General features: G+C 61.4%; 2 protein-coding genes and 2 long non-coding RNA genes across 9 annotated transcripts; 3 read left to right on the plus strand and 1 right to left on the minus strand.

The window, feature by feature from the left end:
• Positions 1 to 1,172: 1,172 nt before the first annotated feature.
• On the plus strand, positions 1,173 to 4,423 carry LOC122463005. Its single transcript, XR_006285930.1, has 3 exons — positions 1,173 to 1,295; positions 1,560 to 1,797; positions 4,294 to 4,423. It is a non-coding gene; the product is annotated as an uncharacterized LOC122463005 (long non-coding RNA).
• On the minus strand, positions 1,655 to 4,728 carry LOC114022024. The gene is made up of 3 exons (XR_003566308.3): positions 4,698 to 4,728; positions 3,245 to 3,343; positions 1,655 to 1,741 (listed from the first exon to the last, which is right to left on the minus strand). It is a non-coding gene; the product is annotated as an uncharacterized LOC114022024 (long non-coding RNA).
• A 3,565-nt stretch (positions 4,729 to 8,293) lies between these two features.
• On the plus strand, positions 8,294 to 12,150 carry LSM2 (LSM2 homolog, U6 small nuclear RNA and mRNA degradation associated). Of its 2 annotated transcripts, XR_006285929.1 has the most exons (6): positions 8,324 to 8,491; positions 9,722 to 9,789; positions 10,077 to 10,107; positions 10,646 to 10,705; positions 11,104 to 11,292; positions 11,330 to 12,150. XR_006285929.1 is itself a non-coding variant. In XM_037914574.2 (5 exons), exons 1-5 carry the CDS (start codon positions 8,489 to 8,491, stop codon positions 11,227 to 11,229), a joined length of 288 nt encoding a protein of 95 aa, XP_037770502.1. In that variant the 5' UTR covers positions 8,294 to 8,488; the 3' UTR covers positions 11,230 to 12,150. The 2 variants fall into 2 exon arrangements, 1 of the variants encoding a protein (XP_037770502.1); XM_037914574.2 differs by having other exon boundaries at positions 8,294 to 8,491; positions 11,104 to 12,150.
• A 749-nt stretch (positions 12,151 to 12,899) lies between these two features.
• Positions 12,900 to 17,320, plus strand: LOC114022023. Of its 5 annotated transcripts, none has more exons than XM_043528928.1 (7): positions 12,900 to 13,318; positions 14,567 to 14,755; positions 14,995 to 15,147; positions 15,377 to 15,694; positions 15,838 to 15,932; positions 16,062 to 16,263; positions 17,027 to 17,320. In XM_043528928.1, exons 1-7 carry the CDS (start codon positions 13,291 to 13,293, stop codon positions 17,158 to 17,160), a joined length of 1,119 nt encoding a protein of 372 aa, XP_043384863.1. In that variant the 5' UTR covers positions 12,900 to 13,290; the 3' UTR covers positions 17,161 to 17,320. The 5 variants fall into 5 exon arrangements, with proteins under 5 accessions (XP_043384863.1, XP_043384865.1, XP_043384864.1 ...); XM_043528930.1 differs by having other exon boundaries at positions 16,188 to 16,263; XM_043528929.1 differs by having other exon boundaries at positions 14,567 to 14,646.
• The last annotated feature ends 74 nt before the right edge of the window (positions 17,321 to 17,394 follow it).

Raw genomic sequence — 17,394 nt, forward strand, 5'->3', positions numbered from 1 at the left:
GAGCTGGGGTTGGGGGCTGTACTCCTGGGTTCTCTCCCCAGTGGCGATACAAACACAGACCCAGGGGCTTTGTTAGCTCAATTCATGATTTATTTATCCACTGGTCTGCCTTGGCTTGCCAGGTAAAGGGATCCAGCAACATCTGCGTCTCCCTGGCACGCAGCCCCGGCCAGCCCCACAATCCCCTCCGCTGACAGGTAGAAAGCCCAGCTGAGGGGCTGGGAATCCCCCGTCTGCACAGCGCCCGCTGGGCCTGGGTGGTGCCCACGGGAGACGGTGCCCAGAGACAGCTGGGCTTAGGTCGGCATTGTTTTCTTCTTTACCTTCCTTTGGCTGGGCCAAGCTTTGGGCAAGGAATTCGTACCATTTTCCTGGGTTCGTTCTAACCATAGAAAGAGCAGCAATGTTGCACGAGCTGCCCTGAAAGGAGACCCAGCTTTGGGGTTTTAACCAAGCCCGTTTTCCCCCTCAGTGCTAGCCATGCGTGTGGGTCGAACAGCGATTAACTTTTGAACACAGCCCCTATTAGCTAGAATTAGTTCCCACCACTTCTCTGGAAGGCCAGCCAGCTTCGGGCTTTCAACCCAGAGCGGTTGTCTCCAAACTGGTATCCAGGCATTGGAGTAGAATATTGATCATTTTTTAAAAAAAATATTTTCTTATTCTGGGGGTTTTGTTGGACTGTAGAAATGGCCGCAAAGTTAATGCCGTCTTCAGTGGAAGACACAGTGAGTCTGGGGATTTTTAACGCCCTGTGTTTTCTGTAACTGTTACTTGATCGTCTGAGTACAAGAAGTATGAATGGGTTTTTTACAGATTTTCTTATTATTGGGTTTTTATTGAACCCCCAAAATAGCAGCACTGTTCCTTCACCCCGTTATTTTTCCCCGAAGGAGCCAGAAATTTCGGAAAGGGGCATTTTTCTCCTAACAGAATAGAATAGAATAGAGAGGTTTCGATTCGAATGGTCTTTTTACCTTTAAAAAGTGAACAAGGTCATGGCATAATATCTCATCCTCCCCACCGAAATTGGGACCGTTTCCCTTTTCACCCTGAGTGTTCGCCTTCAGAATCCTCCCCGAGTGTCTGCGTATGATAAACGATTTGATTTTTTTCAATATACACATTATCGAGCATCTGAACTATGTCATCCTTTTTGGTCTCCTCTTTTTCCTAGTGATAATCAGCACACCGAGCTCCTGTCCGCAACTTTCGTCGGCGGAAAGCTATCAGGACCGTGCTGGGAGGCATGAGAGGCTTTTGGGTTTTAACACAGACTGGATTTCTCCCAACTGGTATCCAGACATTTGAGTTGGCATGCCAGTAATTTTGCAGTAAACTAACGCCTCTGGCTCCATGGCAGGCTGGGATGGTCTCTTCTTCTGTGAGCCCCAGCCGTCCATAGGGCCAGCCAGCCAGACCTGATTTCTAGCCTAAAGCTACCCCACCCCCACCCCCCCACGATTTGTTAATAAAACCAAGAGAAAAACACATGCAGGGAGCAAAGAAGGGGTCTCAAGGGGACGTGGCCCCCACCGGCTCTTTCTTTCCTTCCACAGGTGGGTCTGACCATGAATCCGAACCCCCCATCAAGCAGGAGCGGCCAGGCCAAAGCCGGCTTTGCGGGAGGGGATGGGGGGCTCCGGCAGACAGCAGAGCTCCGGGGCAGGCTCCCCTCAGGACCCCGCATTACGCCTGTCGCCCAATAAGGACGTTGTCTCGTCAGCGCTCCTGCGAGATTCTGCAACGAAAACACAGACAGGGGAGCCTTCAACCAGCGAACTCGCCAATGTGCTGGTAAGGGGGTAGGGACTAGGAGTTAGAGCGGGGGGGGCTGGGAGCCAGGACTCCTGGGTTCTCCCCTGGCTCTGGGATGGGGGTAGTGTCCAGGACTCCTGGGTTCTCTCCCGGTTCCGGGAGGTGGGTGAGGTCTGGGGGTTAGAGCAGGGGGATGCTGGGCGCCAGGACTCCTGGGTTCTCTCCCGGCTCTGGGAGGGGAGTGGGGTACGGGGGTTAGAGCAGGTGGTGGCTGGGAGCCGGGACTCCTGGGTTGTCTCCTGGCTCTGGGAGGGGGGTGGGGTATGGGGGTCAGAGCAGGGGGGTGCTGGGTGCCAGGACTCCTGGGTTCTCTCCTGGCTCAGGGAGGGGTGTCTAGTGGTTAGAGCAGGCTGAACATTCCCTTCTACCTATAACAGCAGCAGCTGCACCTCATGGCCATCTCCTCCAAATGCCCTCGTGCCTCATTTTACCTCCCTCATGACCAGCACTGGGGTGGATGATTCTCCAGAGCTGCTGGGCCTGACTAGCTTAATTCCAACCCTGATGTGGCTCAATCAGCAGATTGGCCAATCGCTGGCTAATTAGTGTCACCAGCTTCCGCCCAGTCAGCCAGTTTGCAGCTGGTCCAGCTGGTTGCAGGGGAACAGCCGCTGTTCCACCCGGACACCGCCTAACGCCGCCCCAGCAGGTCTGGAGCCAGATCCTGAGCCTGTGTCAATCTGGAGCGACCCCACTGCCCTCCAGGGAGTCAGGCCTGGATTCTGATCTAAGAGTAACTTGTTAACCTGACCTCAGTGGGAGCTAAATATCATAAGTGTGCAATTCAAAGGGAAACTGAGGCACGGAGAGAAAAACCAGGGATGGAACCCAGGAGTCCCGGCTCCCAGTATCCCTGCTGCTCTGCAGATGGGAATAGTCTAGGGCCTCGGAAGAATAGCAGCGCAGTTCTTATTGCACCCAGTAGGGGGCAGAGCAACATGCACACGTCACTGCAGAGACGGAAACTTAAACCTCAGGCCAATAATATTTTATCCATCCCCATACACGGGCTTGGGTTCTGGATCTAGCCCACCTCTCCCCGGATCCATATCTGTGTGTCTGCCCCATGCCACGCCCCCCCCAGGTCCCTCTGTCCTCCCCCCGGATCCATATCTGGGTGTCTTCCCCCTTCCCCACCCATCCATCCATCCATCCTCCCCCTGGATCCATATCTGTGTTTCTGCCCCCTACCTCCTTGTTCATCCCTCCTGCCCCCGGATCCATACATGTGTCTGCCCCATATGCCCCAATCCATCCCTCTGTCCTCCCCACTGGATCCATATCTGTGGGTCTGCCCCATACCCCATCGTCCATCCATCCTCCCCCTGGATCCATATGTGTGTCTGCCCCTTACGCCCCTGTTCCCCCCCACCGCGGATACCCATCCATCCCTCCCGGGTGCCCCGCTCACTCCCCCCCCAGGTACCTCTCTTCCGCCTGCACAGCCGCTTGATGACATGCCATATCCATTGCACGAGGAGGCAGAAGCATTTGCATTGGTTGCACATCGCGGGCTCACCTGCACCTGGGGAGGAGGGGGGGAAACGCCGGGCCAGTGGTCAGGCAGCGCTGGGGCCAGATTCCCTCCTGCCTGCCTCGCCAATCCGCTGCCGGGCTGGAGTCTGCTCACAGCCCCCGGGCGCCGACCTCCCGCCCCCCCTCCTGCGCTTGGCTGCACGGCTTGCCTGGGGTGGGGCGGCCCGGCTCCGTGCCAGGATCCCAGCATGATCCCGCCACACCCCCCTGTCCGGGGAGGGCCCCACGCACACAGAGATCCGCTCCCACCCCTGGCTGTGCCATTTCCCCAGGGTCGGCGCTACTGGCAGCTCCTCCCGCTCGCCCGTTGTCGCGGCTCCTAGCATAATTAACCACCCCACCCGCCCGCCTCCACAGCGAGAACCAGATTCCTGTGCCAACCTGCCGGGCGCCTCCTGGCTAGACCCCGGTCGCCCTGAATCATCGGCCAAACCAGTTTGAGTCCGTGCCGTGAGAAAACCAGCACCAGCCGCAGCGGGCTGGCTCCAGATTCACACCAGGGCTGGCCCGGACTCCCCTGACCTCAGCTGGGTCATTTGGGATTTAAACGGGGGTCGCTGGAACCGGGACCCAGCCGCAGCCACCCCCCATCCCCCACCCCTGGGGTCAAGGGTCAGCCGGAGAGCTCTGACCGATCTCCAGCCCCAGAATCCGAGGGACCGCCCTGATCGGGTCGTTTGACGACCTATCTGAGCCAGGACTTCCCTGAATTAATTCCCAATTCAACTAGAACAGATCCTTCCAAGCAAGCTCCCGGGCTCAATCGAAACACAGCCGGGGCGGGGACTCTGCCTCGACCCTCGGTAAAGTGTCCCCAGGGTTAATTCCCCTCCCTGTTACAAAGTCACACCTCATTTCCCGTCTGCATTTGGCTGGTGCCGGCGTCCAGTCATCAGAGAGGAAAACTCTCTAACCTGGAATTTCTGCTCCCCCTTCCAGCCACGCCGAGAGGGGCTCCTGTCTCCCCGTAACCTGTCTGTGCAGCTGAACGGACTGAGCTCCTGGAGTTGGGGTTTCTAGCTCTTTCATAATTTTCGTGGCTCTTCTTTGAGCCCTCAGCAATGGATCGATGCCCTCCTCAAATTGGGGGCCCTCAGAACTGGACCCCAGCCACAGCCGCACCGGGGCTGAATCCAGAGGACAAATCCCATCTCGGCTCCTGCTCCAGGGTGCTGTTTACAGGGCCCAGGATGGCGTCGGTGCTTTCTCCGCCTCACCCCCAAATCTTTGCCAGAGCCCCTGTTTCCCAGGAGGGAGCACCCCGGGCCCAGACACCTCTAAGAGCTACCGGGCCATGGGCTGGCGTGGCGTATCCCCTCCGTTCCCCGCCAGAAGATCCTTACCGGTCTCCGGCGTCGTCCCGCTCCGGGTGCCTCTCCCTTATCCTCTGGGAATGGCCCCGGGTTTATATACCCGCCTCCCCGCCCTGAATGCCCAGACCGGCTGGATCACAGCAGGGCGAAGTCACGGGGTGGGGAGAAGTTGGGGTGTTTTCACAACTGGGTTGGTAGCCTGCCAGGTTGTCACTGAACCCAGCATCCTCCACCCCACCCCTCGCCGGGGTCTCTGAGGCGGGGCAGAGCTCTGGTGGCAGGCCTGGAGGGGGGTGTGATTCTTTCTGGGGGGCTAATGCGGGCGATGAGATTTGGGGGAGGTGAAATTGGGGCACGGCAGATCTGAAACCCCGCCTCCTGGCTCCATTTATGGGATCTAGGATGGGGGGGGCTGATTCCCCACCCCTGCCCCCCTCATGTGAGCTGGGATTTGTGGGGAGCCTTGTCGCTCTAGGAGGGCATCTGATCCTCTCTCCCTGCCCTCCTGGCTTGAGCTAGGATCTGGAGGGCCCTGCCCCTATGGGGGTGTCCCCACCCCTTGCCCCCCAAGTTCGTGGGTGTCTGGGCAGGGTACATGAAGCGAATGCAGAATGAAACCTCAGAAATCCCAGCGGTTATGCGTTGGGGTGGGATGGGGGCCTGGCCAGGGTGTGGGGCAGGCAGGGGGCGGACTGGGTTGGCCTGGCTGAAAAGGGGGCCTCCCAGCTGGACGAGGTGGCTGGTGCGAGGCCCGGCTCAGTGGCCGGCTTGGGCTACGTGACCAAGGACACCCGTGGTCCTCCAGGAAGCCGCTGCCTGGGGTCCATGTCCGAGCCCCATGCCCGGAAGCCCTAGACCGCAAGGCGCTCACCGCTGCCATCTCTTGGCGAGGGGGGAACCACTGGTTGGGACAGGCCTCATTTGCATACCGGTCCTGGGACAGTTTGGTGAAAATCAAGCGAAGTTTGGAGCTGGGGGGGAAGGGAGGGAGGGGCCATAAAACGCTGTTCCCCGTGTTGGGAGGGGAAAGGAAACCGGAGGGCAGGAAATACAGCCGGGACGGAGGCTCGCCCTCACCAAAAGCACAGGCCACCGTGGTTGACTAAGGAAGCCTGTGACGGACTCAATCAAGAGAGGAGAAAAAGGAGTTTGCTGGCCTGGGTGCCAATAGCCCCATGAATATAAGATCCCCCAGGTGGGGTCAGAGCATGGTCCATCTTGCCCAGTGTCTTCTAGCAGTCAGAGGGTTAGGGTCACCCTTCGTGTGGGCTTATGTCCCTGGCTATCTTGGCTAATTGAAGGACCAGTCCTCCAGGAACGTATCCATATCTTTTCTGAACCCTGTGATCCTTTTGCCCATCAGGTCATGCCCCCAGCGGTGAGTTCCACAGGTTGGCTATGCGCCGCGTGAACACGTACGTCCTCGGGGGTTGCGTTCCTTTCCTCGGGTGGCCCTGGGCTCTGTATGGGGGGACAGGAGAGCTGAGCTCGGGCGGCAGCGTTGAGTTGGCTGGGGCCGAAGCCAGAGGAGGCGGCTGCCCAGCTGAGGGACGCTGGGACCAGCCCTCAAAGCAGAAGCCATTGCCGCTGGGTCGGGTGACGGGGCAGCCCCCCAGCCCTTCCCTTCCATGGATCTGCCGGATGTTTGGTCGTTGTGGTCGTGCTGTGAGGTGTTTGAAGCCTGAAGCTGCCAACTGGGGAAGCGATCTAGGATCCCAAACCCGGACGGGTTTCCCACCTGGTGGTTACAGGAACTTTAAGCTCGGGAGAGAGGGTGGGTGAATCTCCTTCTCCACCGCCACCTCCACCCTTCCCTACAACATATCCCCCCACCCCACTGTGTCCAGATCCCCTTCCCCTTCAGCCATTAGCAGGTTACAAGCCATTGTCACCTTGAGGTTTCACCAAAGAACTGACTAGAAGCATTAATTTTTAATGGGTTTTCTTCTTCATTTTTTAAGTTAACCATAAAAATAGTAATACAAAAATCACCGTCCCTGTCACCTGTTGTTTTTTTTTTTTACTGGAAGGGACATTTTCCTCCGAGCTGTTAGCCAAGCATTTGAATGCAATAAGTATTTTTTACAGTTTTGCTTCCGATGAGGTATTTTTACCTCCGAAATAGCAGACACATCCATTCTTCTTTTCGCCTGTGGTTTAGTTCAGTGGTTTTCAACCTGCGCTCCGCCAACCCTTGGGGGTCCACAGACTCTGCCCAAGGGGTCCGCCAAAGGTGGTTATTACCATCGAACGGTTGTTTTCGATCTGTGACCCGCGGACCCCCGGGGGTCCACAGAAAACGGGTTCACGGCTCGAAATTTTGCAGTGGTCCGCAAATGACAAAAGGTTGAAACCCACTGGGTTCGTTGAAGAAGTTTTTAGAAATAAGCATTTTACTCCTACCTGTCAGCCAAGCATCTGAGCACAACACATAGTCATTTTGTTGCAGCTTTTCTGAAGAGTGGGTTTATTTTTTACCTGAGCAGGAGCAGCAAAATTCAGTCGTCTCTTCAGCTGTTTTTTAGTTCAAGGTTTTAGCAATGAGTGTTTTTCTCCTAGCTATTAGCCAAGCATTGGAGTATAACACGTGTTAATTTTGAGAAAGCTTTCCTTACCGTTGGATTTTTTGAACCTTAGAAATAGCAGCAGTCTTCCCCTTACCTATCTTTTGGTTACAGGTTTCAGAGAAGAGCCCTGTGCTCCGAACTGTTAGGCAAGTATTGGAGTATAATAGGGGACGGAGAGAAGCGAAGGTTTCACAATTACCACCAGGGCTGGTAGATCCAGTCTTGGCTGGCACAGGTGTGGGCGTCTGGCTTCAGCTTCCCCAGGAGCGCGATTGCTCAAGGGATCTAAGGTGACACTGGAATTTTTCCCCACCTTCCCATCCAGCTCTTGATCACCTTCTCTCCTGTCATTAGAAACCTGGCTCCGAGCTCCCTCCCCACCTTCTCTAACCACCAGACCCCGTTCCCCTCCCAGAGCTGAGAGAAGAACCCAGCAGTCCTGGCTCGCTGCCCTAGACCCCTATTGACCACGGCCCCCACTGAGCGAGGTGCTGCACGTGCAGGGGCATGGGGACACGGTGACACCAGCCCCTTCTCGGGGGATTAGACCCCATTTGTCCCCCTCCAGGCCCCTGAATCTTAAAGGGCCAGTTGTCCATCCCCCTCACCCCGCCCCAGTTCCCTACGTGGGGCAGGATCCACCAGTGGGAGAGGTTGACAGGTGCTTGGCCAGGGCCGGGCCCAGCATCGGGCCCCTTGCCAGGTGATGTAGGATCCCTCTGGCCAAATGGTGACCCCATGTGGGGCTGTAGCCAGCCAGGCGTCATTGGGGGGTAGACACGCCGAGGCCAGCCTGGGGCCCCCACGTTGGGGGCAGGTTGAACCGATTCCCAGTCGGACAGGCCCTGGCGCTGTTTTGGGGCTCGCGGTGGCCCCTGAGAGGCTGGCGGGGGTGGGGGGAGCTGCATGGAGAGCGGGGGGCAGGAGCTGGGGGGTGAGAGTGAAATGGGCGGGGCCCCCTTTTAGAGCCAGTCTGGGTATTGGGGAGAGGCCCCTTTAAGAGCTTGAGTAACACGCAGCGGCCCTTTAAGAAGAGGAGAAACAGGGAGCGGCCCCTTTAAGAGCGGCCCCTCCCCTGGCCCCCCCCGCTTCCGCGTTCGGCCCAGGTCCTGGGTCACGTGGCGAGGGAGCGGCCCCGCCCACATCGTCCGCCGGAGCGCGCGCCAGAACGAAGCCCACTGAGTGCGCCTGCGCGGCCCGGGCCCGATCGCTGCTGCCGGGCTCAGGCTGCTCCACGCGGCTCGCGCCGCCGGGATGGTGAGGGCGTGACGTCACTGCCCCCGGGGAACCCCCCCGCCGCGGGGACCGGGGGGGGAGCCCGGAAACGCGCAGGGAGCTGGGGGATGCGCGGGGAGGGGGCTGGGGGAGTCGGGGTGTGTGCGGGGTGGGGGGGGAGCTGAGGGGATGCGCGGGGTGTGCGCCGGGGGGGGGGTCAGGGGAGCTGGGGGGATGCGCGGGGTGTGCGCCGGGGGGGGGCCTGGGGGAGTCGGGGTGATGCGCGGGGGGGGGGCCTGGGGGAGTCGGGGTGATGCGCGGGGTGTGTGCGGGGGGGGCTGGGGGAGTCGGGGTGTGTGTGCGGGGGGGGGAGCCGAGGGGATGCGCGGGGGGGGGGGCCTGGGGGAGTCGGGGTGATGCGCGGGGGGGGGGGCCTGGGGGAGTCGGGGTGATGCGCGGGGTGTGTGCGGGGGGGGCTGGGGGAGTCGGGGTGTGTGTGCGGGGGGGGGGAGCCGAGGGGATGCGCGGGGGGGGGGGCTGGGGGAGCCGGGGGATGCGCGGGGTGTGTGTGCGGGGGGGGGAGCTGGGGGGATGCGCGGGGGGGGGCTCGGTGAACAGTGTCCTACACTTCTCCAGCTGCTGGAGGCAAGTGGGGGCCCCCTGGGGGCCTGGGGGGGCATTGTCATTGGTGCCCGGTGCGGGGGTGAGCGATGGTGCTGGCGGGTGATCACTGGTTCACGCCACTCTTCCCCGCCCCCAAGTGCTGGAGGCCGGGGGGGGGTAGCAGTCTCAGGGCGGGGGGCACGGGGAAGAGTCGTGGGGCAGGCTGGAGAGCCACAGAGGAGCCGCCTCCCAGCGAGCCTGGAGACGAGGGGGGACCCCCCAGCCGGCCTTGGGGGCCTGCCAGGGGCACCCGGCGGGTGAGCCGGCCTGAGAGCCGCTGGCTGAGGGGATGCCATGGGGGACCCCCCCCCCCAAGCTGCGTGCCAGTGAGTCCCTGGGGAGAGGCGTGGAGGGGCTCCCGGGTGCTGACATGCATCAGCCCCCCCCGGCCCGATGGCTGGCCCCAGGGTTTGGGGTGGGGGCACCAGCGGGGGGACGGACGCTGAGCAGGAGGAGGATGGGGTCAGGGAGCCATGGGGTGGCCGCAGGCTGGTGGTGGTGAGGTGCCCTGGACAAAGGGGGCAGTCGGGGGGGCGGGGAGCAGTGATGTCTCTGTCTCTCCAAGGGGGTCTCACCTCGCCCCATCCCCGCCCCATCTCGTCTCCACAGCTTTTCTATTCGTTCTTCAAATCCCTGGTGGGGAAGGACGTGGTGGTGGAGTTGAAAAACGATCTGAGGTGAGTCTTGGTGCCAGCCCCCCCGCCCAACCACTAGGCCCCACTGCCCCCCCCAGAGCTGGGGAGTGAACCCAGGTGTCCAGGCTCTAACCCCCCAGACCCCTCCCAGAGCCGGGGAGTGAACCCAGGCGTCCTGGCTCCCAGACCCCCCCTGCTCTAACCCACTAGGCTACACTCGCCTCCCAGAGCTGGGGTAGAACCCAGGAGTCCGGGCTCCCCGCACTCCTCACCGCTGTAACCACTGCGCCCCGTTCCCCCGTGGTAACACCCCTCCCTCTCTGTTGCAGTATCTGTGGGACCCTCCATTCTGTGGATCAGGTGAGAAACGTCCAGGTTATTTTCAGAGCGTGTCCCCTCCTTAGTGTGCCTGGCCCAGGAGATCCCCCCCACCCCCACCCCTCGGGTCTGGATCGGAGCCGGTGCCCCCCAATCCTGCCCCCCGAACCAGCCTGTCCCCTGCCCTGAGGCCAGATCACAGCCGGTGCCCATACAGGGGAAAGGCCCCATCTCCCCCCTGCCTCACCTTAAGCCAGTCTGTGCCCCATCCTGGGGCCTCATCAGAGGGGAAAGACTGCATCCCCCCCCACCACCACCCCTGAGCCAGCCTGTCCCCCACCCTGGGGCTGCATCGGAGCTGGTGCCCCCTACTGGGGAAAGGCCCCCTGCGGACTCCCCTCTTCCCCCAAGCCAGCTAGTCCCTGCTCTGGGGCCAGATGGGAGCCAGCGCCCTCGAGAGGGGATAGGCCCTGTGCCCCATCCTCTGCCCCCCGCTTTCTCAGCAGAGCGATGCAGAAGGCAGCCGCTGGCCCCCCTCCGTCTGGGTGTTAACCGTCCGTGTGTCTGTCTGTCCTGCCAGTACTTGAACATCAAGCTGACCGACATCAGCGTGACGGATCCGGAGAAGTACCCCCACATGGTAAGGGGCTGGCCCCCCCACCCTGGGAGGGGTGGAGGGGGCCCTGCTGGCGGAGTGTGTGGGCAGCGGGAGGTTGTTGAGGGGGCGGGGGGGGGGAATCAGAGGTGCTGATGGCCTCTCTCACAGGGTGGGTTTGGGGTCCTGGTCTCCATCCCAGCAGAGGGCAGGGCCACAGACACAGGAGGCGGGGCCTGATCCTTGTGGCCTTCAGGGGGCGGGGCCACAGGCATAGGGGGCGGGGCCACAGGCATAGGGGACGGGGTCTGATCCTCCCAGCCTGCAGCGGGGCAGATGCTGACCCCCCACCCCAGCCAGGGGGGCGGGGACACAAGTGGGGAGTGGGCTCTGACACACACTCCCACTCCCCCTCACCCCGGTCTCTCTCTCTCTCTCCCCAGCTGTCGGTGAAGAACTGCTTTATCCGGGGCTCGGTGGTGCGCTACGTGCAGCTGCCGGCGGACGAGGTGGACACGCAGCTGCTCCAGGACGCCGCGCGCAAGGAGGCGCTGCAGCAGAAGCAGTGACCCCCCCCCCCCCCCAAAACACGCCCCCCCCTCCCTGCCGCAGGGGGCCCTGGGCAGAGACCTGCCCTACCCGGCTGCTTCCCTGCCAGCCGTAAAATCCTCCCTGCTCAGCAACTCCTGCCACTGGACCATGGGGCAACTGGTGCTCCCGGATGCCTGGGTCCGTGGCTGCTCCCCGTCCTGGCTGGGAGCAGGAGCTGAGCCCCTATCCAGGAGCCCGGAGGCCTGGGTTCTTCCTTTTCATCCTATGCAAGCCCAGGCCTGCGGACTCCTGGGTTCGTCTGCGCTTGTGCTCAGGAGGGAACAGGAAGAGCAGAGGGGAACCCGGGGCCCTGCATGGGGGCTCAGCTTCTACTCAAGAGAACTGGGTGGGGCTGTGCCCTTTCTAGGGCCCTGGATGCCTGGGTTCAATCCCCCTGCCCCCCAATAGCCCCAGATCTAGGACACCTGGATTCTGTGTGCTCCCTGAGCTGCTTATCTCTCATGGGATGAATATCGGGGCAGTTCCTAGGTTTGTTGTGTCCCTCCCCCTTTGGGGAAAAGATTTTGCGGGGGGTCCCTTTTAGTTCCGGTTTGAATCTCTCCAGCCCCCCTCTTTCACCTCCAGGGCCATGGCCAGTTAACCCTCAATTTTATTTTTAAACTCTAATTTCTCCTTGTTCTGTAAAGGGGGTGTTTAGTCCCCCCACCATATTTTTGGGCGGGGGCAGAGACTGAGCTCCTGGGGTGCCGTTAACCAGCTTCCCAGCGGGCAAAACTCTGGAAGAGTTATGGGGTGTTTGAATTTCCTCTCCATTTCACGGGGGGGTGGGGGGCTGAGGTTTTTTTTTAGGGTTTGGGCTGAGGGGGCTGAAGGGTTTTTTGTATGTTTGATTCGTGGCTCGAAGACTCGGGCAGAATAAAAGTTTGGAGCCTGGTTACGAACTTTTGTTCTTGTTTGTGGCGGGGTCGTCAGTCCGCTCCAGCCCAGCGTCTTCTCTTGGCCCAGATGCCCGGGTTCATCTCCGCGCACCCCCCCGCCCTGCCCATTGTAGATGTTTGAGCTGCTGTCCTGGCTTCTGGATGCTTCGGTCGATTTTTGCTTCGCACCCCCCCGCCCCCCTCCCAACACACACACACCCGGGAGCAGAAGTTGGGCTCCCATGTAGGCCCCAGATGCCTGGATCGATCCATGTTCCACATGTGGGGAAACTGAGGCACGGAGAGATATGACTTCCTCAGACTCTCCCGAGCAATCTAGGCCACAGCAGGGCTGAGAGGCCAGGGGTCCGGGCCCTCAGCTATGACCCAGTTTCTCTTGTCTGCTCCCTTATTGCTGGTGGTGTGTTCAGGGCCCCCAGAGGGGATGGTGGGAGCGGGTGCCCGGTCGGTCCCTTCAGTGTGGTCCATGTTCTCTTTTGCACAGAATGGTGCCTGTCCCTTTAAATAATATTGCATCATCAAACACTTACTATGACCTCACCCTGTGGAAGGCACGGCCCCTTTCGTGTTACATCATTGTCCAATGGGGTCCTGGCACTTTAAATGTTACTCATCAGGCTCCGCCCATTGCTCAGGATGACCTCATCTTTCACTAACTTTCTGCCCCTGCAAACACTCTTACAGCAGGCTCCGCCCACAGATCTTTTTGCATCATCAGGCTCCACCCCTTTTCACATACCTTGTCCTAAGGGATATTTCTGTTTAAGAAATATTACGTCATCAGGGAACTCCATGCTCCTCCCCTTTAAAAAGATGTCATCAGACAAGGCTCCACCCCTTTCACTGGACTGCCTTCAGTGGGCTCCTCTAAGCTCCTCCCATTAGTGATGTCATCAGGCCCTGCCCTCTTTAAGAGTAGCCATGACCTCACTGGCCAGGCTGAGAGCTGTGGCTTGATGATGTCATAGTGGCTCCTGAAGTCCCGCCCCCTTGAAGAGTATTGCGCAATCCCCCTTCCTGAGGTGAGGTCACTGCCGTGGGTCTTGCCCCTTTAACTGTCTTGGGTTCTGCCCTGAGGTTCGGGATTGGCTACTTCACCCCAAAACCGGCTGCTGATTGGATGGCGTGAGATGGGTGGGGATGCAGTGCCAGCCAATGGGAAGGCAGGGTGAGTCTGCAGTCATGCTTTTACAGAGAGAGCAGTGGGGTATAGTGGGTAGGGGCTGGGAGCTGGACTCCTGGGTTCTCTCCCAGCTCTGGGAGGGCAGCGAGGTCTAGTGGTGAGAGCAGGGGGGGCCGGGAGCCAGGACTCCTGGGTTCTCTCCCTGGCTCCTCCTTCTCTATCGAAATGATCACCCTTTAGCCCCACCCCAATCCCATAAACACTCCCCGAATCCCCATCCCTGCTTGCAGCCTGCGCACCCAGGGGTTAACATCCCTCCCCCCAGCTGCAAATGCTCTGCAAACATCTGGCAAATGCTTTGCACCAGCAGGGCTGATCCCTCCCACCCAGGCCCCCAGAGCCCCCCAAGCAGCAGCCCCTCTCCACTAACTCAGAGGGACCCCCCCCGCCCTCCAGTCCCATTTGCAAACTGTTTGCAGACCCCTGGGGGCCGATTGCAGCTGGTGCCACTGCTGGGGGGGAGAAGGGAGAGGAAACGGGGGACGCCACCCCTTTCTGCCCCCCCGTTCCCAGCAGCCTTTGCAGCTGGCCGCAAACAGAGAAGACAGGAGCAGAATTTGCAGGCAAAAGGAGAAACCCAGGTACCTTCCTACTGCAGAATGGGTGGCAGGGAGGGGGCCATGACAGGACCGTGAGGGGCCCTTGGCCTTTGGGGGACCTCACCCCAATATTTAGCATTAATGCAACAGGCCCCATAGCTGGACTGCAGGGGCCAAGGAGTCTGAGTTGGTAGGGGGCGCTCTCCCCTGGCAGTCAGGGCTGGCCTCCATGCCCCAGTGAGATGCCAGGGGGTGTCGTGCTGCAGGGAGTGGGGCAGGGGGCTCAGTGGGGAGCACCGTGCTAGGGGGTGCTGGGGTAGGGGGAGTGGTGCGGGGGCTCAGGAGGGGGTGCTGGACTGTAGGGAGTGGGGTAGGGGGCGCTGTGCTCTGGGGAGCAGGGCTGTGTGGGGTTGCCAGGGCAGGGGTGCTGGGGTGTGGGGCAGGGGCAGTAGAGTGGGGGCTTGGCAGGGGGCTGGGCAGGCAGTGGCAGATGAGGGGGCGCCGTGGGCTCACCCCATCTCTCCCCAGAGGGTGCCCGGGTGGGCTCAGCAGGGGGTGCTGGGACTGGAGGCTCGGCAGGGAACGCGGTGGGCTCGCCCCATCTTCGGGCTGGGCAGGGGATACGGTGGGCTCACCCCGTCTTGGGGCGGGGGGCTGGGCGGGGGTACAGGGGGCTCACCCCGTCTCTCCCCAGGGGTGCTCTCCATGCCGGCGCACCTGGCCCTGGTGGACTGGCTGGACGAAGGCTTCTCCAGCATCATCGAGCTGGCGGCGGTAAGCGAGCCGAGCCGGGACCCCACCCGCTACCGGCCGGGTCAAGAGGTGGAGGCCCGGTGCCCCCTCTTCAAGGGGCTGAACCGCGCCCGCATCCTGGCCCTCAGCGGTGAGTGAGAGAGCGCCCCCCGGAGGCCGGCACCGTGCTGCACCAGCCTCCCCCCTCGTCCCACCCACGGCTCAGTCCGGACGCAGCCAAGTCCGTCCCCACCACACCTGTTTGTCCGTCCCTCCCTCCATCGTCCCTCCCTCTGTCCCCCCTTGCACCTCTCTGTCCGTCCCTCCCTCCCTCCCTCCATCCTCTCCACACCCCCTGTCCGTCCCTCCATCCTGTCTCTCTCTCCGCAGGGGACAGGCAGGAGTTGAAGTGGATCCAGGTCCGAGCCGGGGGGTGTCCCAGGAGCAGCTGGGGGGCCAGGACACTGCGGGGGCCCCCCCACCGCCAGGTGGCGACATGGAGACGGGACAGAGTGCCCTCTGAGAGAAGGAAACACAACACAGGTGGGTGCTGCCCCCCGTGCTGGACACCTGGGTCCCCGTATCCCATCCCTGTCTCCAGCTCCCTAGGGGTGAGAGCCCGGCACTGCTGTCCCAGTCGCCTGGGTCCCATTTCCTGTCCTGGTCTCCAGCCCCCTGGGGTGAGCGCTGCACTGCCATCCCGGACGCCTGGGTCCCATTCCTCTAGAGGCCAAGAAGTCTCATTCAGTGAATGTTTCTTGTCTCATTCCAGGAGGTGACGCCGATGACGTCACCACCTCAGTGCCCGACCCTGAGGGGACCCAGGTGTCCGAGGACGAGGGTCGGGTGACCCCCCAGAGCACCTCATCCTCGGAAACCTGGCATTACTCCTCCCCCGACTGCCCCCACGTGGACAGCTCTGGCTGCGGGGTTCCCTGCTCCCCTGGCCCTGTGGACCCAGGTGTCCGGGCAGGGCCGACCGAGCTCTGCACCAGGCCTGAGTGCGAGAGGATGCGGCAGGAACTGGAGGTGCTGAGGGACCAATACGCCAAGATGGAGGCTCAGAATGCTGTGCTGGCCCAGAGACTTGGTGAGCCCGAACGCCTGGGTTCTCTAGGACGACGGTGGGGTCTGATGGGTCAGAGCAAGGGGACAGGGCTGGAAGCTCGGACGCCTGGGTTCTCGGGGAGGAGCATGGGAGCAAGTGGTCACTCCTGTCTCCGTCCCCTGCAGGGGGCGTTGTGGAGCCGTCCGGGGAGGTGGACGGCAGCTCCGTGCGACCGGAGCCCGGGCTCTATGAGGACCCTGCGCTACCTCGGAAACATGGGGTGAGCTGAGGGGCAGGGAGTGGGGCGGGGGAGAGTGGGGGACCAGGGGTCCCTATTATAACAGTCTCCTCCCCCTACTGCCCCACCCCCACTTTCCTCTGTGCTCCCCTCCCCCTCCCTGCCCCCCAGATGCAGGAGCTGGTGCCGGGAGGGGGCGTGTTCCTCTACCCCACCCAGCTGGCCCTGGCCCGCTCCAGCGCCCGCAGCCAGACGGCCCTGGCCCGGCTCCTGCTCGACGTCTTCTTCTCCCGCCAGGAGCAGGCACGGAGCAACCTGTCCGGGGAGAACGGGCTGCACCGCCTCAGCCCCCCCGTCGTCAGCGCCATCGTGGGTGAGTCCGGGGGCGTCAGGCAATGGTATGGCCCTGGGGGGGCGTGGTCAGGCAGTAGTACGGACTGGGAGGGACAATGATGGTATGACCCGGGGGGGCGGGGTCAGGCAGTAGTACAGACTGAGAGAGGCCATGATGGTATGGCCCGGGGGGGCGTGGTCAGGCAGTAGTATGGACTGAGAGAGGCCATGATGGTATTGCCCGGGGGGGCGAGGTCAGGCAGTAGTACGGACTGGGAGGGACAATGATGGTATGGCTCGGGGGGCGTGGTCAGGCAGTAGTATGGACTGGGTGGGACAATGATGGTATGGCCTAGGGGCAGGCAGTAGGGTGGACTGGGCAGGGTAATGATGATATAGCCCAGGGATCAGGGTCAGTCAATGGTATGGCCCAAGTGGGTGGGGTCAGGCAGGGGTATGGCCTAGGGGGGGCAATGATGGTATGGCCCAGGGTAGGGCAGGATGATGGTATGGTCCAGCAGCGTGTGTCAGGCAATGGTATGGCCTGGGTGGGGGAGGTCATGGTGATGGTACGGCTCAGGTTGGGCAGGCAGTGGTACGGCCAGGGGGTGCAAGGTTATGGTACAGCCTGAGGGCGTTAATAGTGGTACGGCCTGGGTGGGGGCTGAGGTCATGGTGTAGCCCGGGAGGGCAAGGCAATAATTTGGCCCGGGGGGGGGGTTATAATGGACTGGTCCATCATAAGGGTATTCCGGGGCAGAGGATCCTTCTGCCATTCACCCCACTTTTCTCTCCCCCCTCAGCCTACTCCGTGGGTCAGTCCCAGTTCCAGCCCAGCAGTGCCGCCGTCATCAAGAACTCGCTGCGCAACAAGCTGGGCTGCCTGAGAGCCCCGTCCCGCCAGCAGGGGGCCAGCAGGGGGCGCCCCGCGGCCTGACACCCTGCATCCTCCCAGCAGGGGGCGCCGGGGAGAGCTGTGAATGGGGAGTGGTTCCCCTGGGGCTCCGGTTCCATCTGATCTTGTTTTCTAATCACCAAACTCCATACAAAAAGAACAGGAGGACTTGGGGCACCTTAGAGACTAACCCATTTATTTGAGCATAAGCTTTCGTGAGCTACAGCTCAATGCATCGGATGCTGAGCTGTAGCTCACGAAAGCTGATGCTCAAAT

The sequence above is a fragment of the Chelonia mydas genome, chromosome 14 (genome assembly GCF_015237465.2).
Source record: "Chelonia mydas isolate rCheMyd1 chromosome 14, rCheMyd1.pri.v2, whole genome shotgun sequence".
Taxonomy (NCBI): domain Eukaryota; kingdom Metazoa; phylum Chordata; order Testudines; family Cheloniidae; genus Chelonia; species Chelonia mydas.

Excerpts from the sequence above, each read along its gene's own strand:
- LSM2 (XM_037914574.2), top strand. Across the intron at positions 10,108-10,645 it reads CCCTCCATTCTGTGGATCAG|TACTTGAACATCAAGCTGAC; the intron begins GTGAGAAACGTC and ends CTGTCCTGCCAG. Across the intron at positions 10,706-11,103 it reads CGGAGAAGTACCCCCACATG|CTGTCGGTGAAGAACTGCTT; the intron begins GTAAGGGGCTGG and ends CTCTCTCCCCAG.
- LOC114022023 (XM_043528928.1), top strand. The coding sequence starts at position 13,291 with ATGCAGTGCCAGCCAATGGGAAGGCAGG. Across the intron at positions 13,319-14,566 it reads CCAGCCAATGGGAAGGCAGG|GGGTGCTCTCCATGCCGGCG; the intron begins GTGAGTCTGCAG and ends GTCTCTCCCCAG. Across the intron at positions 15,933-16,061 it reads CGCTACCTCGGAAACATGGG|ATGCAGGAGCTGGTGCCGGG; the intron begins GTGAGCTGAGGG and ends CCTGCCCCCCAG.